The sequence below is a fragment of the Mirounga leonina genome, unplaced genomic scaffold, assembly GCF_011800145.1.
Source record: "Mirounga leonina isolate KUSES-001 unplaced genomic scaffold, KU_Mleo_1.0 Mir_53, whole genome shotgun sequence".
Taxonomy (NCBI): Eukaryota; Metazoa; Chordata; class Mammalia; order Carnivora; family Phocidae; genus Mirounga; species Mirounga leonina.
In genome coordinates this window covers 100,803,565-100,822,641 of record NW_023270807.1, presented here as the reverse complement: position 1 = coordinate 100,822,641, position 19,077 = coordinate 100,803,565, and the positions used below count along the sequence as shown (strand labels likewise).

The window sequence follows — 19,077 nt, the reverse complement described above, 5'->3', positions numbered from 1 at the left end:
GTCTTTTGATTTTATAACGTTCAGGGTGCAAAACAGTGAGGGAGAAATGGAAATTGGTATACAGATTCAAAATCTAAAGTTAAGGAGTCATTGTAGCAACAAATGGTGTTTTGAACAAAATCAGAATTCTTTAGGATCTACTGCTTAATAATACATGTGTCAGTCTTATACCTGAATTAATGATGAAGCTTTCGGCTACAATGAACTACTGAAGTGTTTGGTTTTACTAGTGGACTTGGGATTCAGAAAATGTTTAACCTTCATTAATGCTCAGCTCTGCCTGGTGGACAGAGAAAGGAATTTGGATCTAAACCTCAGACTTCAGATCTGGCTCTCAGCAGGCCAGGTCACACTGCTCACATTCCCCAAACTGGTTTGAACCTCAAATCCCTTCTCTATAAAATGGGATAAAATAATGTCAGCCTCTCCTAGGACAAAGAATTGCTAACATGATTATACAATGCCCATCAGAGATGTATTTCATGATGGCAAAAATGTTATTTGCTATGTAATAATCATTGATTATGTGATTTCTGTATACACAGTATTACCAATTAAGCAATCAGATTTGGTAGTTTGTCTAATATAACAATATTATAAATGATAATGACACTCCAACTTAATTTTATTTCAAAGATGAAGTATGTTACTCAGTATAACATTTCTTATTCTCCCTTTGAAAGAAACCTCAAAATGAAAAAGGAAAAAATTTTCTTTCAGATGTATGTGAATTACATATATGACAGGTTAATACCAAAAGTCTGTAAAAAATGTTAAAATAGGGCATCTTTTCCAAGCAAAGCTCTTTTAGAAATAATTCAGTGCTATAACAGAGCTATAAAGTGAAATCAGAATAAGCAGAAACAGAAGGAAAATAGTTCTAGATGAAATCTGATGAGACACTGCATCAGTGAACCAAGAAACTATCTGTACAAACACTAAAAACCTCACCCACAAAAGCAATCACTCTAATCCTTATGTTCTCTGCTCAGGAACAAGAGCTTCCATCCTCCCATCACCATAGGGTTATAAAATGTTGACCTGAGGTTCAGGTATAAATCTTGGGACTCAAAAGTGCTCACATTATGCTCCTTCCCAAAATACTGCTTAGAAATGACTTTGTGAGTGTCACCATTTACTGGAATTTACCAAATGGTAAGTGCCTCAAAATGGTGACATGTGAAAAAGGAGACGTATAAAAATACCGCAGCTGGGCGCCTGGGTGGCTCAGTTGGTTAAGCGACTGCCTTCGGCTCAGGTTATTGATCCTGGAGTCCCAGGATCGAGTCCCGCATCGGGCTCCCTGCTCGGCAGGGAGTCTGCTTCTCCCTCTGACCCTCCCTCCTCTCATGCTCTCTCTCTCTCATTCTCTCTCTCAAATAAATAAATAAAATCTTAAAAAAAATAAAATAAAAAAAAATAAAAATACCGCAGCTATGGAGCGGGTTTGAAGGTTTCAGATGTGAAATTCTGTTTCCTCTTAATTTTAAAACGTGTTTTGCAGGGTGCCTGGGTGGCTCAGTCGGTTAAGCAGCTGCCTTTGGCTCAGGTCATGATCCTGGGGTACTGGGATCGAGCCCTGCGTCCAGCTCCCCGCTCAGCGGATAGCCTGCTTCTCCCTCTGCCTCTGCCTGCCACTCTGCCTACTTGTGCTTTCTATCTCTCTATCAAATGAATAAATAAAATCTTAAAAAAAATAAATACATAAAACGTGTTTTGCTGGGAAGGAAGTAGGAGACTTACGCTTGGCCCGCCTCCGTGCATCTTCAGAGCACGCACCGTGGCCACCAGCACGACTGCGTTGGGCACCAAGCCAGATGCTCGGCACTTGATGTTGAAAAATTTCTCCATTCCAATATCAGCGCCAAAGCCAGCTTCAGTTACTGTGGAGAATCAAGGTGGAAACTTGCTATCATCTTCTCAAAACAAGAGTAAGTTCTGGCCATCGTCGGTATGACTCGGGTTCAAAGGACAGCTGAAATTCCCCATCACCTTGTTCCTATACATTGCATCTTGTTCCTATGCAATGGGACACCGATTTTCCCACAGTCATAGAAAATGTTCCTCTTCTCTCCGTTCTCTAAAAAGATGGCTCTCCACTCTGCTTTAGACCACCATGCCTTAAGGATTCATTGCCAAGGCCAAGATTCTTCTTCCAGTATGGACACCCAAAGCAAAGCATTTCTTACCACAGATGGTGTCAACTTTTTAATTGGGTTCCAGACTGCATCAAAGGACATTGCTAGCATGATTACCATAGAAGACCCTTCTTACTTTTTTACAGCATGCATAGAATCATTTATTTAATGCCACCTGGTCATTTCTGTCGATTGACAAAATTCAAAGTTAGTTGAGTGGCTTAAGAAGATTAATCATCAGGCTTGATAAGATAGCATCTTTCTTCCATAAGCACAGACGACATTCATCTTTAGCCATCCCCTCCTCTGCCCCCAAATTGCTAGAAATGTTACTGTGGATGTAACTGAGAGAATACCTAACATTGCCCTCCAAGATATGACTATTGACTGGCATGTGGTCAGCAGCATCATTTCCACACACAGAGGAGAGCTCTGGGATGGGCAGCACCAGCACCAGCACCACCAGGGGGCTTATGAGAAACACAGATTTTAGGTACCCCAGACCCAGCGAATCAGAAGAAGCATTTTAATGAGATCCCCAGGTGAGATGAATGCCCACTAAAATTTGAGACGCACACTCTAGGAAAAGAATAATCTAAATGCAATAGGAAGTAAACATTTATGAAATATGCACTATATATTGACTGTCCAACCAAGGCCATAATTTATGGAAGAGACAGGAATTGGCAGTAAAAAAATTACTAAGATAAAATCAAAACATTTAAAATGTGAATGAACGAAGGTATTTGTTTTGAGCAGTCACTGAATGCACACATTTTAACAAGAATTCAGAAAATAAAATCATGAAGTGTCACATATAATTTCAAATTCTAAATACATCAACCCGTCATTCTAATTCTTTATGGTTTTAAGTACTTCATATGCCTGTATAATTTTTACAGAATAGGTAGAATTTTGTAGTTTGCTCCTTTACTTTAAAATTTTCAGAGTTTTCTCCCTGTACTACAAACTTTCAAAGTTTATGATCTTAAGTGGCAGCTTATAATTCTGTTAGGTTGATGTATCAAGATTTACAAAATTGTTCCCCCTGTTATTAGACATTTGGGTTGTTTCCAATATGAATAATGCTGCAAAATATCTGTGCATATGAGATTTAACCTCTTTCAAATCATATTCTTGGAATAAATTCCCAAGGGTGAGAGCATGGTGCCAGAGGATGTAAAAAATTTTTATGACTGTTGATATGCTTTTGACAAGTTGAAAAGTATTTCTTTAAAAATATTCAATTTGGAATGAATTTAGCTATAAAGTCACTTTGTCCTTTGTTTTCTTTGAATAAGTAATATAGCAGAATGAGCTAAAGAAGCAAAAGACATTCCTTTTTACCACTATTTGGGACAACTCTAGTGATTTGATTAGTGGTGGTCAAAACGAGAGATCATGGACAGTAACAATCCCTATCTCAGTGGTATCCTCTGGGAAAAGCAGTGGTGATTTTAGCATATGGTAGTGGTATAGTGGCCCCCAGAAGAGGAATGTTCAGTTAGTTTTGTCAGTGGTCCTTACAGAGTGGGCTCCCAGTAGGGGAAAGGTGACCATCCTCCTGGTGAGTATTAGACAGACCGTGTCCAGTCTGGACAGCTGTGCATATGAGCTGTCAACTGAACAGTGACAACCAACAAGCGAATGCTGGTGAGTTACTTAACCTATTAGAATCTCAATGTCCTCATTTGACTTGTTGGGGGAATTAAGCGAGATAGCACATGTCAAGTACTCTGTTACTGCTTTATGGTGCACAGTGGGAGCTTACAGAAATGGTCCGCATCATTATTACCAAGAGAACAATTCTCCCACTTGCTAGAAATCATACTCAATTCTTAAGCATTTGTTGAATTCCTGCTACGTCCAGGCATTTTGCTCAGGGTAATGGCCCAGGATTAGGGTCCCTAACATCAAGCATTTCAGGGAGGTGAGGGGGAGAGACTGTCTGCTATTGGACTGCAGAGAAGGGGGACGTGGTGCATGGGGATGTTGCAGGGTAGGGTTGGAGAATGGGGATGATGGAGTCAGGCTCTGGGGGACAATAGGATTTCTCCAGGCAGAGAAGTAAGGAGTTGGGGGTGGAGGGAGGTTAGGGAGGAGTGTAGGGATTCACAGGTAAAGGAGAGAGCAAGAGCAGAAATCAGCTTGGGAAGATGAAGAGAAATGATCCATGATGACCGGAGAAGTCCGTTACTTCAGCCAACATGACCTGTTCTCTGGTCTGATCAGCTCTGAGGAGTAGGGATACAAGTAACAGAGTGGCGTGTGTGTTTTTTTCCCAATGTTGTTATATTGGAAAAACTGCTCTGTGTTGCCCTGTAGTTGGAAGTAGACGAATGTGTGCAGCATTTGGCCAAGGCCTTTCCAGTTGGATGCCTTTTCCACTTGATGCTCCCCTATTAGACTAAGCTCCAAGAGGAAAGGGGTCATGTCTGTTTGAGAGACTGACACTGCAAGGCATACAGTGGGCACTGGATGAATGTGTGTATCTCTAAAACAAACAAAAAGGGAGCAGGAGAATAGCAGTTTTCTAACACTTGGTCACAAATGTATTAATAGCACAGTTCATTTATAATCCTTTCATTCCCCTGAAAAGCTGCAAGCTCAAATTCACTTCAAAAACCATCTCTTCTCTTCCTTCAACTTCGCCATGTAGTCGCCATGCTCTCTTTCCTTCATCTGCTCACTACTGCCTCAAGGAAAACATTCAAGTTCCTTATCATAAAAACTAAGGCCACCCCGATGTAACCTCAAGCACGCGCCTATGTCCATGTTCACTCTGCCTGAAATCTTGTGCTTTACTAATATCAAGCTTCCTGCAGAGCCCACACATACTATGTTTGTTACCTCTGACCCTCCTCCAGATGGGAACAACTGGAATGTTCCTCTCTCCCACCTCTCTTCTTTAACTCATTGTCCAAGCCTCGGCCCAGATGCTCCAGAAGTTTGCCCCAATCCTCTCAGGGGAGATGGTCAGCCCTCCTGTCCCTCCCGGCCCTCTGGTTTGCTCCTTCACCAGGCCCATACCTATCTCTGCATGCGGCATCCCAATTAGACTTAGGTGGCATCTCCCACTCAGAGGACAGGGACCATGTCCTCCTCATCTCTGTAGGTCTGCTACCTGTCACGGTACCTGGCGCACACAAATGAACGAGTTATCAGAGATGTGAAGAAACTAGCGGGGTGGGATTCAGAGCCAGTGGTGATCGAGTCAGGGCCATTGTTCAGTGGAGACAGGAAGATACAAAAAATAAAATTAAATAATTAACAATGTTCTTATATCTCCCTATCATGCTTCCTTTTTCCCTTACAGGAGCAAAATAGGCTTAATAAAAGGTGTAAATGTCATATCTGATAAAGGTATGACCATGCAGATGTCTACGTGGGCCAGCTAAGCTTAATTTCGTATTTTAAGAGACAAACTGAAAAAAAAAAAAAAAAAAGCAGCAACAAAGAGAACTGCAGTTGGGGAAGGAAACAGGATACAGTAATAAAGGTCCAGGGGCTGTGGCTTCCCAATGCAAAGGAAATATGGAGGCACATAATGTGTAGAAAACAGAAGAAAGTGCCAGATTCTCACACTTTGCAGACGGCTCTGAAATATGGCATGGAATCATTTTCTAGGTTACTTGTTTTTGAATAGCTGGCTGCTAAGGAAGACAGTGTGGAAAAGGTGTGCTGGAGCAGAGTCGCTAGTCACACAAGGAAGCACCACTTCCTAAGGCGACATCCACACGTATCAGCTTGGAAATGGACAGCGCGCACTGCTGTGTATCTGTGTATTGACGTGAGCAGGGGACAAGCCACTCCCACCGGCAGGTTCCAGTTCCCAGACGCTTCCTGAGAATGGTCAACAGAGCAACCTGTAAGTTAAGTTTTCCTAGTGATCTGAAATAAGCAATTTAGTCACTTACCCTATTTGCTGCTATTGATAAATTTTAAAAGACGTACATGCTAAAGAGTTACTTAATGTTGACTTTAATAGACAGCTAGCTGTTCTTGAGTCATGAAGCAGGGGTACTTACTATGACTTTGCATTCTTGAAAAGCATGTAATATGCTTTTCTGAAAGCTGCATATTTAAAAAGGCTCACAGGGAAATGTTTGCGTGTGCCACAACAATTATTTGTCTTGGCAATCTCTTTTGGGGGGGGGCGGAGGTCACAGCTATTCACCTTACAACATGACGGAAAACAGGAAACTGACTGATACTCTTCTGTGTAAGCACAGAAGCTGCTAGGTCATGATTTGGTAGCAAGGCTTGACTCAAACTTTATAACCCATAATCTGTTCAGAAAGGAAGTGTCGGTGGGTCTGCGCTGGGAAGGGACTAGCTGTTTGGACAAAGACTGTTAGCACTTTCGCAGGAAACAGAGCTCAAGGTTCAGGTGGAAAGTGACAACCGATCCTGCACAACCAGGCTCCTGCTTTCCGTGAGGCTCTGCGAGGGCGCCCTAAGTCACACCGGACAAACTGAACAGAAACGGCAATAAAACACGACTGGCAGGCACATACCGTGTCCATGAAATTCTTCGATGAGGCAGAGGGATGATTTTTCTACGTCAAATTATCCTATCATGTGTCCAATGTGCAGTACACAATGCATTGAAGATTTTCATCACAATGAGGACTCAGATAAGCAAGTACCAATCAGCTAACTTACAAAAAAAAAAAAAAAGCATTTACATCACTACCTCATAGGGGGGACCTAAAAATTAGGGGTTCACAAAATTCTAGAGTTCTGAGGAACGAACTTCCTCGGGGCTCCCAAGTGCCTGGCCAGTTACCTTCCTGAGATGGTGTCCCGGGTCCCTCGGATGCTCAGCTCAGAGCTCTCTTCTGCACTACACGCTTTCTGCACTTTTAATTAAACACATGCATCTCAGCATTAAGGAAAAACCTCCATTTTTTCTCATCTAACAATTACTGAACCTCTATTATATTGCCTGGCCCTTAAGCACTCATGTATGTACTCATGTCTTCATTTAGGGAGGAAACAGAGTACATTTTTAACATGACCAAGATCAGAAATACGAATCACCTCATTAAAAAAAGGAACATCTTTCTGACTTTTCCCCATTGTACTTTTTCTTGCTTGAATTCCCTCTGGTATTTCAAAATTTTTATTTATTTGCCACTACATAGCAAATTTGAATTCAAGTCTGTTTCACATTTACTTCTTTTTAAAAAAAAAATTTAAATTTAAACTCAATTTAGTGAACATACGCTGCATTATTAGCTTCAGGGGTAGCACACTGACTTCTGAATGGCTCATGCTTTGGTACATTTACTGAACCCATTACTATGGAATCACAAACCTTAAGGATAGATCAGTAGTTCTCTAATGGGGCTGATTCTGCCCACCTCCTCCCCCTCCCCCTCCACGAGACATTTGGTAATGTCTGCAGTCATTTTTGGTTGTCGTAATTGGCATCTAGGAAGTAGAGGCCAGGGATGCTGCCAGATATCCTACAATGCACAGCATTCTCACCAACCCCCTTCTAAAAAAACCCCCAAACTAGAATTATCTACCAAAATAACAACAGAGGTTGTTATTGCTGTGGTTCAAGCATGACGAAGGAGTCTTATACTTTCTAGATACTCTTCCTGAGAATGTTACAAATCCATTAGACGCCGGAATAAAAAAAATTATATAAAATTGTTATGCTAACGATACCTGTATATACCAGAAGTTCCTGAAATAGGATAATGGCAGTATAATCTCTGCATGCTCACTACACCACGGCAGTTCCTGGAGATGAAAAGTAGTGAGCGCCTCACTGGGGGATGCTGCACTCCCCTCACCGAGAAAGAAAGGAAGGATGGACAGAACAAAATCAATATGGAACAACACAGGTGGGAGCAGTGGTCGGTCTTCCTGCCAAGAAGAAACATATACGATGGGGAAAGCTATTCTAATTAGAGACTGGGCACAGAGAGAGCACAGAGACTAACATTCACTAAGCACTGCCTGTGTGTCAGGCAACATACTAGACGGCGTCTGTCTCGTTTCACCCTTCAGTACCTGCGAGGGACCTTGACCTGTCACATACGGCTTGTAAGGCTAAGGATAAACCATTCTTCCCAAGCTCACACTGCCCTGACGGATGGAGCTCAGGCTGAAACCAAGGCCCATCTGACTGCGGTCTATGCCAGGGTCCGGGCCCTGCCGTCCTGTCCACGAGCCAATTAATCACGCCACATTTCTCCAGCTGAACTGCTTGGTAGGTGGTGCTTCCAGCAAAAATCTTGATACCATGTACTTCAATATTTTGGTACAGGAAACGTAGCTCTGAATTCTTTTCCTGAACTCTGATTGGTGACTTGTTTTCTCATTGCAATATGGGTCTGCTGTGGTAACAGAAAGCATGTAACCTGGAGTCTTGTTCATTATGATACGCCTTTCTTTCTTTTTTAAACGGAATCCATAAATTTGTTTTCTCTTTTGGAGCAAATAATCTAGGGATTGTGAATCACAATCCTCTCTTACTTTTTGGTCTGTGTGCCAACAGGGCCAAGTCCTGGGCAGCAGCGGGGAGTTTACGAGAGAACAAGGAAAGAGCTCCCAGAGACGAAGCTCCCCAGACCAGTTCCATTGGGCTTGGTACCCAACGCAGCAGTGGGCCACAGCAGAGAACACTCACTCGGCCACCTGGCCTCCCGAAAACCAATGGCCCCCTTCCACTGGGAGAGTCAGCCCCCAAAACTTGACTTCCCAGCCTCCTCCAGCCAGGCATCTGCCTTCCCATGACTGGTTGCGGAAACGAACAATGCCCATTCTCTTGCATGTTCCCGTTATCACCACATACGCAGTGGGAGAAAAGGCAACAACTGTTTTAGATCTAAATTCTCATGTTTGTTTTTACCTTGGGGAAACCCCTCCTTGGCTCTGAGACAAAGTTAAACTGAGGCACCAAGACCATTTTTCCCTGAGTTTCTGGCTACTTGATATGCCTGATGCTGTCCTGAGAATTACTAGTGGAATTTCCACCTGCTGGGTAACTAAGGAGCCCTTGATTCCATGTGTCCTCAGAATATCAAAACTTTCAGATTTCATAGCCAATTTATCACGGCAATAGTTTTTTTTCTTTATGATACATGCAAAAACATAGGTATCAAATAGATGACATACTGAGTACCCCATTCCTTTTGGACATGAACTTGAGTTTATGGACTGTGAGAGGGCTCATGGAAGAACTAGTCCTTGCAAATCCACTTGGCTCAAAAGGGGTTGAGGTAAGAAATATGTCTGCACAGGGCCGACTCTGCTAACTGGATCCTCGGAAGAATTTCTTCTCAACAGAGGGAGGAATGAAACTGTAGCCTCCATGTAGTCAGCACTTATTTTCTCCCAACAAATCAGAAATAAAAATAAAACCTTTGTACAGGAGGAAGCAAGGAATATGCTGGACTAGACTTCCTTCTGAAGCATCATGGGCTGTAATTCCTGAATAGTGCTAAAGCAAGTGGAAACTAGACTCTTCAAACCGACTCTTTCTGCCCTATGTAAACATGTCTATCCAGCTGCAGCTGTTTGCAGATAAACTCAGGGAAGACTCCATTCAAAGTCACATATTAATTTTGAGGATCCAAATCATCTTAAGTCTATGAAATTTTATAAAAAATCAAATCCCTTCTGCTCTTTTGGATTTGTCTATTTAATCTGTGTTCTTCTTTGCTTTTATTCAATGTCTTTTTTTTTTCTCTTTTTTTTTAAAGATTATTTATTTATTTATTTGACAGAGAGAGACATAGCGAGAGCAGGAACACAAGCAGGGGGAGTGGGAGAGGGAGAAGCAGGCTTCCCGCTGAGCAGAGCGCCCGATGTGGGACTCGATCCCAGGACCCTGGGATCATGACCTGAGCCGAAGGCAGACACTTAACGACTGAGCCACCCAGGCGCCCTTATTCAATGTCTTAAGGTGAAATTTCCCTAAGAATATGTAGAACCAACCAGGCACATATTAGGAGACCCACATAAAGAAATCAGTAATTAAACAGTATTCATACTAGCCTGAGCCTTTCCACTTACCCTTTTGGTGATGGCAATGCTTATATACATATATTAGAGAATTTTGGTAGTAGTATAGAATGCATGAGAAAGTTATAGAGGATGTATCTGGGGAAAGGAAAGAAAAAGATAAGCAAAGTATAAAAAGGACATAGATCAACTTGAACCATAAGTTTTCAGTAATGACAAAAAAAAAAAAACGTTGGAAATACCAGTAATGCCACTAAGATGCGCTTTGGTGTCAGGACCCAGAATTTCCTTCCTCTGGAATTAATTAGTTACAGATGCTGGTTCCCATTATTTGAAACCGTCATTAATCATCCTATTTTATAAAATAATTTTGACCAAAGTGAAATTTAATTTTGGAAAAAAATGTTGAAGATGAAAATTAAATTATACATGTTATTTTTACCTCCCTTATAAAAATCCAACTGAATTAAATTCATGAATCCATTATCCAAATAGTTCCCGTCTTCTTGTTGCAATCATGAGCATTTGTACACTGTCATCGCCATGACCAGGGTTTTAACCCTTCTGTTTTTAGCAAACAATGGCGTCCCAGAGTTCTGGCTAGAGGCCTGGGATTTCGGATGACTGCATGGGGGCAGAGCTGTTCTCTTGCTGCTCCCAAGAACTGGACACAAGGAAAATAACTCAAAAGAGAGGCCAATTCGGAAAGGATTTGCTTCTAACCTGTCTCACCCTACAATAATCAAAAGATGAAATAGGACAATTTTCATGGAGCATTTTATGAAAACAAACACAAGGAGGAAAAAAGTAAAGAGGTCAAAAGAGAAATATATTTTATCTGAAAGCTTCCCGGGGCGGGGGGGGGGGAACATAAAAAAACCTGTAATAGCTTTTTCTGCAAGTACAAGAAACCCAGCAAGTGAAACTATGATCATGGAGCTTGAGAACAAATGAAATACATCAACATTCCTAGCAGGGCAACTTCTAATAGAGGAAACTAAGACAGACAGAAGAAAACATTTTAAACTTGAAAGCTGGAAGATGACAATGTATTCAACAAACAGGCAGAGCTGGGATTATCCAAACTGAAGGCAGAGACCCATTAGTGGGTCACAAAATTAACGTATGGGGTTGCACCCAGAATTAAAAAGAGAAAAAGAAACAGTATAGGAATTATTAAGATACATCACACAAGAGTAAGTAGTATTGTTTCAGAAGGCGTGATTCAGTTTTTTTGTACATGCACACATGTGTGCGCACATGCATGTGTGATAAAAAATGTACTTGAGGCTCTCAATTTTGGTCAAAACATCCAAGGGTCACTGGCCCAGACTCTACTTTGCAGGTTTCTTATCTAAGAAGGGAGGAGGCTAGACCTGCTGTTTTTACATTCATGTCTAGTCCTACTCGTTTCCTGAAAGATCAATGTCATGATTATTCAAGCCTGGCTCCATTCTGCTCAGCGTTCGTGCAGTCAGCACAGGGAGCTCACAAGGAACAATGACCGCAAGCTCAGTGTTATCAACAATGATCTTTATATTTAGGATGGCAGGTGCAATGTTCCTCTCACTGATCCTGAGGCTCTACTGCTGGGCGTGGAGGCAGGAATGGTCCGCACGGTCCTGCTTTCTACGTTTCCTGTGGTAGTTGTGACACAGACAGGAGCGTAAGACTAGCCCCCCCTACCCCATGCCTGTCCAACAGGACTGGACCTTGAAAGGATCCAATTTTAAGACAATAAAATGAGAACACGCTGAAAAGACCAGTAATTCATGTTTACATTTATAAAAAGCTCCAAGTTAAGAAAACAACCTTGAAAAGGAGGCATGCACAAATTTTTTCTTTGGCTTATTTTCAGTATAGGCTTTTTCTGTTTAAAAAATGGATATATTGGGCGCCTGGGTGGCTCAGTTGGTTAAGCGACTGCCTTCGGCTCAGGTCATGATCCTGGAGTCCTGGGATCGAGTCCCGCATCGGGCTCCCTGCTCAGCAGGGAGTGTGCTTCTCCCTCTGCCGCTCCCCCCTCTTGTGCTCTTTCTCTCTCTCACTCTCTCTCTCTAATAAATAAATAAAATCTTTAAAAAAAATGGATATATTATTAGTGATACATTATTGGAAAATTTGATGTGAAGAAAAAAAACAAATCAGGCACTTTTAACTATTTTCACTAGAATCTATGTTCCTGGCTATCACTCTACTGTTGACAGAGGAAAGATACCCTTGAGATGTCTGGTAGCATATTTTCTAGGTAAAAGGTAACAAATAATGAGGAATAATTCTAATGTTCCCACCTCCTGACCTCTACCCTATCCCTAAGCCCCAAAGGTGCTGAAACCACAGTTTGCCTTACTTCTCATTTTGTATAAACGAAGAGTGAACCCTCAATTTGCCACTTCTTTCTCCTCTACTTCTCTTTGGTATGTCCCTAGCTTGGCCTTTCCTCTACAAGTGAGTCTGACTTGGGTAAAGCTGCTGATTAAAATAGGATTATTTGTATTATACAGGGAAATGCTAAGTGTATAGAAATATTATTATTATACTGGTAAAGGTAAGCGTTTATACAAGGCTTCATTATGGCAGATATTAACATCTGCCAGATAATATTTTATTATATAATATCCCATTATAAGGAGTCATGATTTATAAAACCGGTCTTACTTTTGGCCATGTTCTAAACTCTTCTTCAAAAATGATCTGTGATGTACTTAAGAATGAAAGTGAGCCGGTCGGTTTGGCTGACTTAAAAATAATCCTAAGCATGGTTATGTAGAGAAGCCAAAAGTCTGCCTCTCCTCCATCCAGCCTGGCCACCTGGCAGGTGTTGTCAAAAAGGAGATGGTGACATGGGTGATGTGGCATTAACTCAACTATATATGTTTGGAAAACCTCTGGAGCTATGTCATGCTGACCGTGGGTTATCAACCCACCTTTCTATTTGAAGGAGACCATGTAGAATCAGAAAATGTCTTAGCTTCTCTTGTAGCTAAGTATGGCTTAGCTGTAGTTAAGCGTGACTAAGGTAATTAATTAACAGAAATGTAGGGTGTAACTTCCAGGAAGGCTCCTAAAAAGGGTGTGTGCCTTTCTTCCTTCTTCCTGTTGGCTGGGATACAGATGTGATGGCAGGGGCTTGGGTAACCATCTTGGACTACTAGGTAGCATAGAGCCCCTGATGATTGAGGAGCTGCCATTCCCGTCGACTGGATTTCTTTTATGTGACAGAGAAATAAACTTGCATTTGCTTTGGGCCCCTTTCTTTCGCTGTTGCTGTTATTTGTGAGTGAACCTAATTATAACTGATGCATTTGTGAAAACAAAGCCTATGCAGAAACATTAAAGCATTTTTCATTTCTATCATTTCAGTTTGCACATTATTTCAACATTACGCAGTGTTTTCTTTCTGTGCACAATAGTAACTCTGGGACTGCGGTCAAGGTTACATTTCTAATTTAGAAAAGATGTGTGAGATTTGTTTAAAGTTTTGCTGATGAAAGAGCTGACATTTTAGAGGTTGAGATGTGCCCATAAATTCCCCACAGCTATGCGATGCAAAGTAACTGTTAGAAGAGGGTCTGATCACAAGCTCCAGAATTCAGGCAGGAAAGCAGGAACAAGTATGTATGCCAGGATGCAGAAGGACAGGCTATACATGTGGAACTCCAAAGGGTTTCCTGCTCATCTGACTTCAAGAACAGTTCTTGCTCTCAATGCTATCTCCTTTGTGTGTGTTATGTACTAAACAAAGAAATGCTTTTTGGAGGCAAAAAACTGTTTTTGTAGTTGTTTTGAATATTTTTAGAAGTTACATCATTAAATTATTGCCTAACCCTAAAAAGTAATAAAAATCCATACTCAACCAAAGCATTCATGCAATTTTATAAAACAAAAAAGGACTAAACAAGATGGGGGGAAATCAAGAGAAGGTACTCAGATTGTTGGTGTTTGACATTCAGAATGTTCGTGTGCCTCAACACTTGAAAATATGGACATTTTTTAAAGGATTTTATTTATTCATTTGAGAGAGAGAGAGAGAGCATGAGCAGGGGGGAGGGGGAAGGGGAGAGGGGCAAGGAGACTCCCGCTGAGCAGGGACCCTGATGCGGGCTTGATCCCAGGATCCCAGGATCTTTTTTTTTTAAGATTTTATTTATTTATTTTGACAGAGAGAGATAGAGAGACAGCGAGAGAGGGAACACAAGCAGGGGGAGTGGGAGAGGGAGAAGCAGGCTTCCCGAGGAGCAGGGAGCCCAATGCGGGGCTTGATCCCAGGACCCCGGGATCTTGACCTGAGCTGAAGGCAGACGCTTAACGACTGAGCCACCCAAGTGCCCCGAAAATATGGAAAATTTTCTAAGAACCTCATTCGTTCGAATATAACTGAACATCTCAGTGTGGAATAAGGAGCACTTCGTGGACGAATAAGCCATCCTTTTTTTTTTTTTTTTAATATTTTATTTATTTATTTGACAGAGACACAGCAAGAGAGGGGACACAAGCAGTGGGGAGTGGGAGAGGGAGAAGCAGGCTTCCCACTGAGCAGGGAGCCCGATGCGGGGCTCGATCCCAGGACCCTGAGATCATGACCTGAGCCGAAGGCAGACGCTTAACGACTGAGCCACCCAGGCGCCCCCGAATAAGCCATCCTTGATGCCCCTGGAAAGCAGCGCACACAGCCTCAGTTTCTCCCAGTTCAGTGTGTAGAGGAAGCCTCACCACCTGGCTGGGCCGGCCTGACTACATCAGCTATTGGCATTCATCCATCACTTCCGCTAGAAAGTAATGTAAAGCCCTGACCCTCTAAGCATGACTATTAACATCTAGATTTAGCTCAAAAATGCTAAATACTTGACCACATTCTAATGAGGACTGCCAATCAGAGGCTCTGGTCTCAGCCTCTGTCCTAAATTACAGACCTGAATTTCCTCTCCACCCTTCCCCCAAAGCATAACTAACAAACATTAACATCTTGCCACAATTGCCTATTTTCCTTTTACAAAGAAGGTAAACAACATAGAGAGAGCTGAGGTCCCCCTGCCATCTCCTGTGCCTGGGCCCCCAGTTGAGCTCCCTCCTCCCCACATCCCCAGAGGGAAACTCTTACTAACTTGGTGCTTATCCAGGTCTTGCGTTCCTACTTGTACATACATACAAAGGCATAAACAAAAGACAGTGCTATTTTTGTATCTTATGAACATGCTAGACTGTACTTACAATCCCACAACCTGCTTTTTCACTGGACATTGTATTTCTGTGATCTTGTGTTTGTGGAAATACATGGAGATAGTCTTGCAGGTCTTACAGCACCCACATTTTTACCTGCTGACAGAGCCCTTTCCTAGGGAGGGAGCACCCTTGGATAGGATTCTTGCCCTTCCCCACCCCCCAACTGTTCCCCTTCGGGAAGCGGGAATGACTTATGTGAGGGAGGTGGGGGTGGAAAGAAACACCATCTTCACGGGAGTCCTGGCAACAGTAATTCTACAATATCATTCTGGAAGCCCTCAGTAGAGAGCCTGCTTCTCCCTCTCCCTGCTTGTGCTCTGTCATTCTTCCTAAATAAATAAAATCTTTTAAAAAGCCACAAAACCCCCCCAAAGTATTAATAGATAAAACAACTTTATGGTTGGGACGCCTGGGTGGCTCAGATGGTTAAGCATCTGCCTTCGGCTCAGGTCATGATCCCAGGGTCCTGGGATGGAGCCCCACATCGGGCTCTGTGCTCAGCAGGGAGCCTGCTTCTCCCTCTCCCTCTGCCTGCCTGTCTGCCTACTTGTGATCTCTCTCTCTCTGTCAAATAAATAAATAAAATCTTTAAAAAAAACCCAAACAACTTTATGGTTGAATCTGGGAAGAGAGGAGGGTTTTAGAAAACACTAATAATTAATGTTTCTTTCTCTGCCCCCCAAAAGATGTAAAGAGGTCCACAAAAGGCTCCACTGTTCCTTTAACAGTTACCAGTTTCCTAATATTCCTTGCCAGAAATTCTACTGCTTTCTTCGAATAAGAACAGTACAATATTGTAATTATACCAAACATTGCTAAAAGTTTAAAACAACCTCATGGAATTATAATTTTCTAAACTACAATTCACATATTAGGTTAGGGTAATTTGAGTCTTTTTAGGTTGAAAGTTCTCAGCCAAGATAGGGTAAAATAACAGTCACACAATGGAAATTTAGAAGTCATTCACTGAACACTGGATCTTAATAACCTCCTTAAAAAGCCTTGCATTTTGTGAATTTCAAACCTCAAGTTTAATCTTGATCACATTTTAAAATCATTTTATGTTAACTTTCATAGTACTAATCTCCGTAAAACCTGATAAAGGTCTACTTTAACTCCACGTTTTATGATGGTAAGCACAATTACATTAAGAACATTATTTAGAATATGCATAAATCTTTTTTTTTTTTTTAAGATTTTATTTTATTTATTTGACAGAGAGAGACACAGCAAGAGAGAGAACACAAGCAGGGGGAGTTGAAGAGGGAGAAGCAGGCTTCCCGCCGAGCAGGGAGCCCGATGCGGGGCTCGATCCCAGGACCCTGGGACCATGACCTGAGCAGAAGGCAGACGCTTAAGGACTGAACCACTCAGGCGCCCCAGAATATGCATAAATCTTAACGAGGGATAGGCTAGATATCTCATTGAAAATAAACTGGCATTTTGTAAATGTAAACAGTTGAGGTTAGGTTAGATATTCCTAAAGTTCAAAACTTCTTTCAAAACTTTCCCCAAACATTTTACTGTTTTTATTTAATTGCTCTTTATTTAAATACTGCTTCAACAAACTACCTGGCAAATATGTCCATATTCACCATTAAAAGCCTAGTGGAAATTTGGACACATTTACCAGCAGGTAAGTCATTCAGCCAACTCATGTGCATTAATAATTTTTCATTCAAAAAACATTTAGTGCCCATTAGGAGCTCTGCATAGGCCCTATGATGATGATATGGAATGACAGCGACCACTGAGGAAACAGTAAGGCACAGCGGGAAGAGCAAAGGCTCTGGGGCCAAGGACTTAGGTTCAAATCCCTGATCCTCGTTGCACTACCTGTTTGCCTTCAGACAAACTAATAGTTCACCCTGATGTTCCATTTCCTCTCCTAGAACAGGAGGTTATCCTGGTAACTATCTCCTAGGGTTGTTATAAAACATATGAACATATATAACACCTATAAAGCCCCCAGGAGGGTGCCCAGCACACAGCAGGTCCTCAAGGAAGGTAAACTCTTGTCCCTAGGAGTAAAACTTATCCATGCCAGGAACTTCTCTATGTGCTTTAGATGCATGGTTTTCCCTGGCTTTATAGATGAAAGAACAGAGGTGCAGAAGGATTGTCAGTGCCCAACAGAGGGGTACCACCTGGGGGTCTATCTGGTTCTCCTAGTGAGTGGGAGGAGCTGTGGGTGGGGCCAGGATGCTGGACATCTTGCAACATGCAGGGTGGTCCCACAGAAATTTGTCCCCTGCCCACAGGATCTTCCCTCCAGACACTCTTGTAGTTGAAAAACCTGCTTATGATTATAGGGGGCTAGAACCTTCCCCCTAGTTTGTTTTACATAGAAATATAATATTTTTCAAGCTATCAATATATGCCCATTTTTCAACGAATGCAAACAACAGTGAACACTGAAGAAAGGTTAGCCTTAACTTTGCCACGAGTTGTGTGCTTTTTCAGAAGATCATGTCACCAATGCCAATAACCACTTGTGACATCTGAGTGGCCAAGAACACCTAATCCTTCTGCATTCATGCCTACCCTGTGCACTCAGTCTTACATATGTGTGCAAACACCTGACCACTCGGAACATCTTCTAATGTAATTGAAATATTGATGAAAAAGTTACGAACTGTTCCCTTCCCTGCCTCTATAAAGTTCTCTGAATTGGGAAGACATTTAATGACTTTTTATGGAGAAGCTAGGGATACAGCTGTATATAGATGGGGCGCTCCCACAAAGGGACAGCCCTGGAAATAGCAGCTGGGAGGAGAGCCAGGAGAGGCTGACATTTAGAAAGAGCTTTAAGGAAGAGGAGAGAAGCCCCACCCGATGTGGCTAAGAGCTGAGCAGGATGAAACTCAGAACTGACCAGCAGAATGTCGGAAAGAAAATTCCCCAATAAGAGATTACACGGTGGGGAACGGTGGGGGTGGGTGCAGCAGAAAGAGAGAAACAGTTTGGAGAATGGCCTTTTTTCAGAAGAGTGTTGGACCTATAGACTCTACAAGGTCTACATAAATAGATAAAAGTGAGTAACTCATCTCAGTAGGATTACAACGTCCTTTACAAGGAAGCCTGCATAGAAGAAGGGCAGGATTAGAACAAAATGTGAAATATCTGTATGGACATACTGGATAGGACTTGAATTTTCTTCTTATGAAAAGTTTCTGAGTCCTCTATAATGATTAGAACATTACTTTAACAAACAAAAGGTACTTGTTTTATATTACATACATGTGGGATGTTCCCAAGATACTTACATTTCCCCTAGGTGAAATTCTTACACAAGTGCACCGGGAAATAAAAGCAAGAGTATTGGACCTATTGGCTCTGCAAGACGGGTAAAAGTAGCATATCCTACGTGACTTAGCTACTCTATTTTTTCAGATTGCAAAATGATTTGCTTCCTGCCTCTCTCCCCTTGGCAGTGATGGTCTTTCCCAAATAAGAAGCTGAATCCCTCATGTTTTGATTAGCATCCCTTTTGGCACCAGAGTATATTTGAGATGTTAAATATGCCAGTTGAATTTCAGACCGTATGTTTTTAATTTTCATGTTTAATGCCATTGCAAAGACTCTCTGCATTGTTTCTCAACAATTTTTGAGTTTCAGTTTCTTGAGCTCTTTTGCATTCCATAGTGCAAGGCTTAGGCAAGACAGGGATATGCTGGAATGATATCATGCACCTGTGAATCCACTGGGCTCCAGGGCATCCGTCATTCTCCCT

General features: G+C 42.0%; 1 protein-coding gene across 3 annotated transcripts in view; it reads right to left on the bottom strand.

Moving 5' to 3' along the window:
* MTHFD1L (methylenetetrahydrofolate dehydrogenase (NADP+ dependent) 1 like) overlaps nucleotides 1–19,077 on the bottom strand; it is a 185,731-nt gene that overhangs the window by 74,987 nt on the left and 91,667 nt on the right. For all 3 annotated transcript variants that reach the window (XM_034991006.1, XM_034991005.1, XM_034991007.1), the window contains one exon: nucleotides 1,744–1,883. In XM_034991006.1, the coding sequence (XP_034846897.1) occupies nucleotides 1,744–1,883 (140 nt within the window). The remainder of the gene's footprint in view (nucleotides 1–1,743; nucleotides 1,884–19,077) is intronic.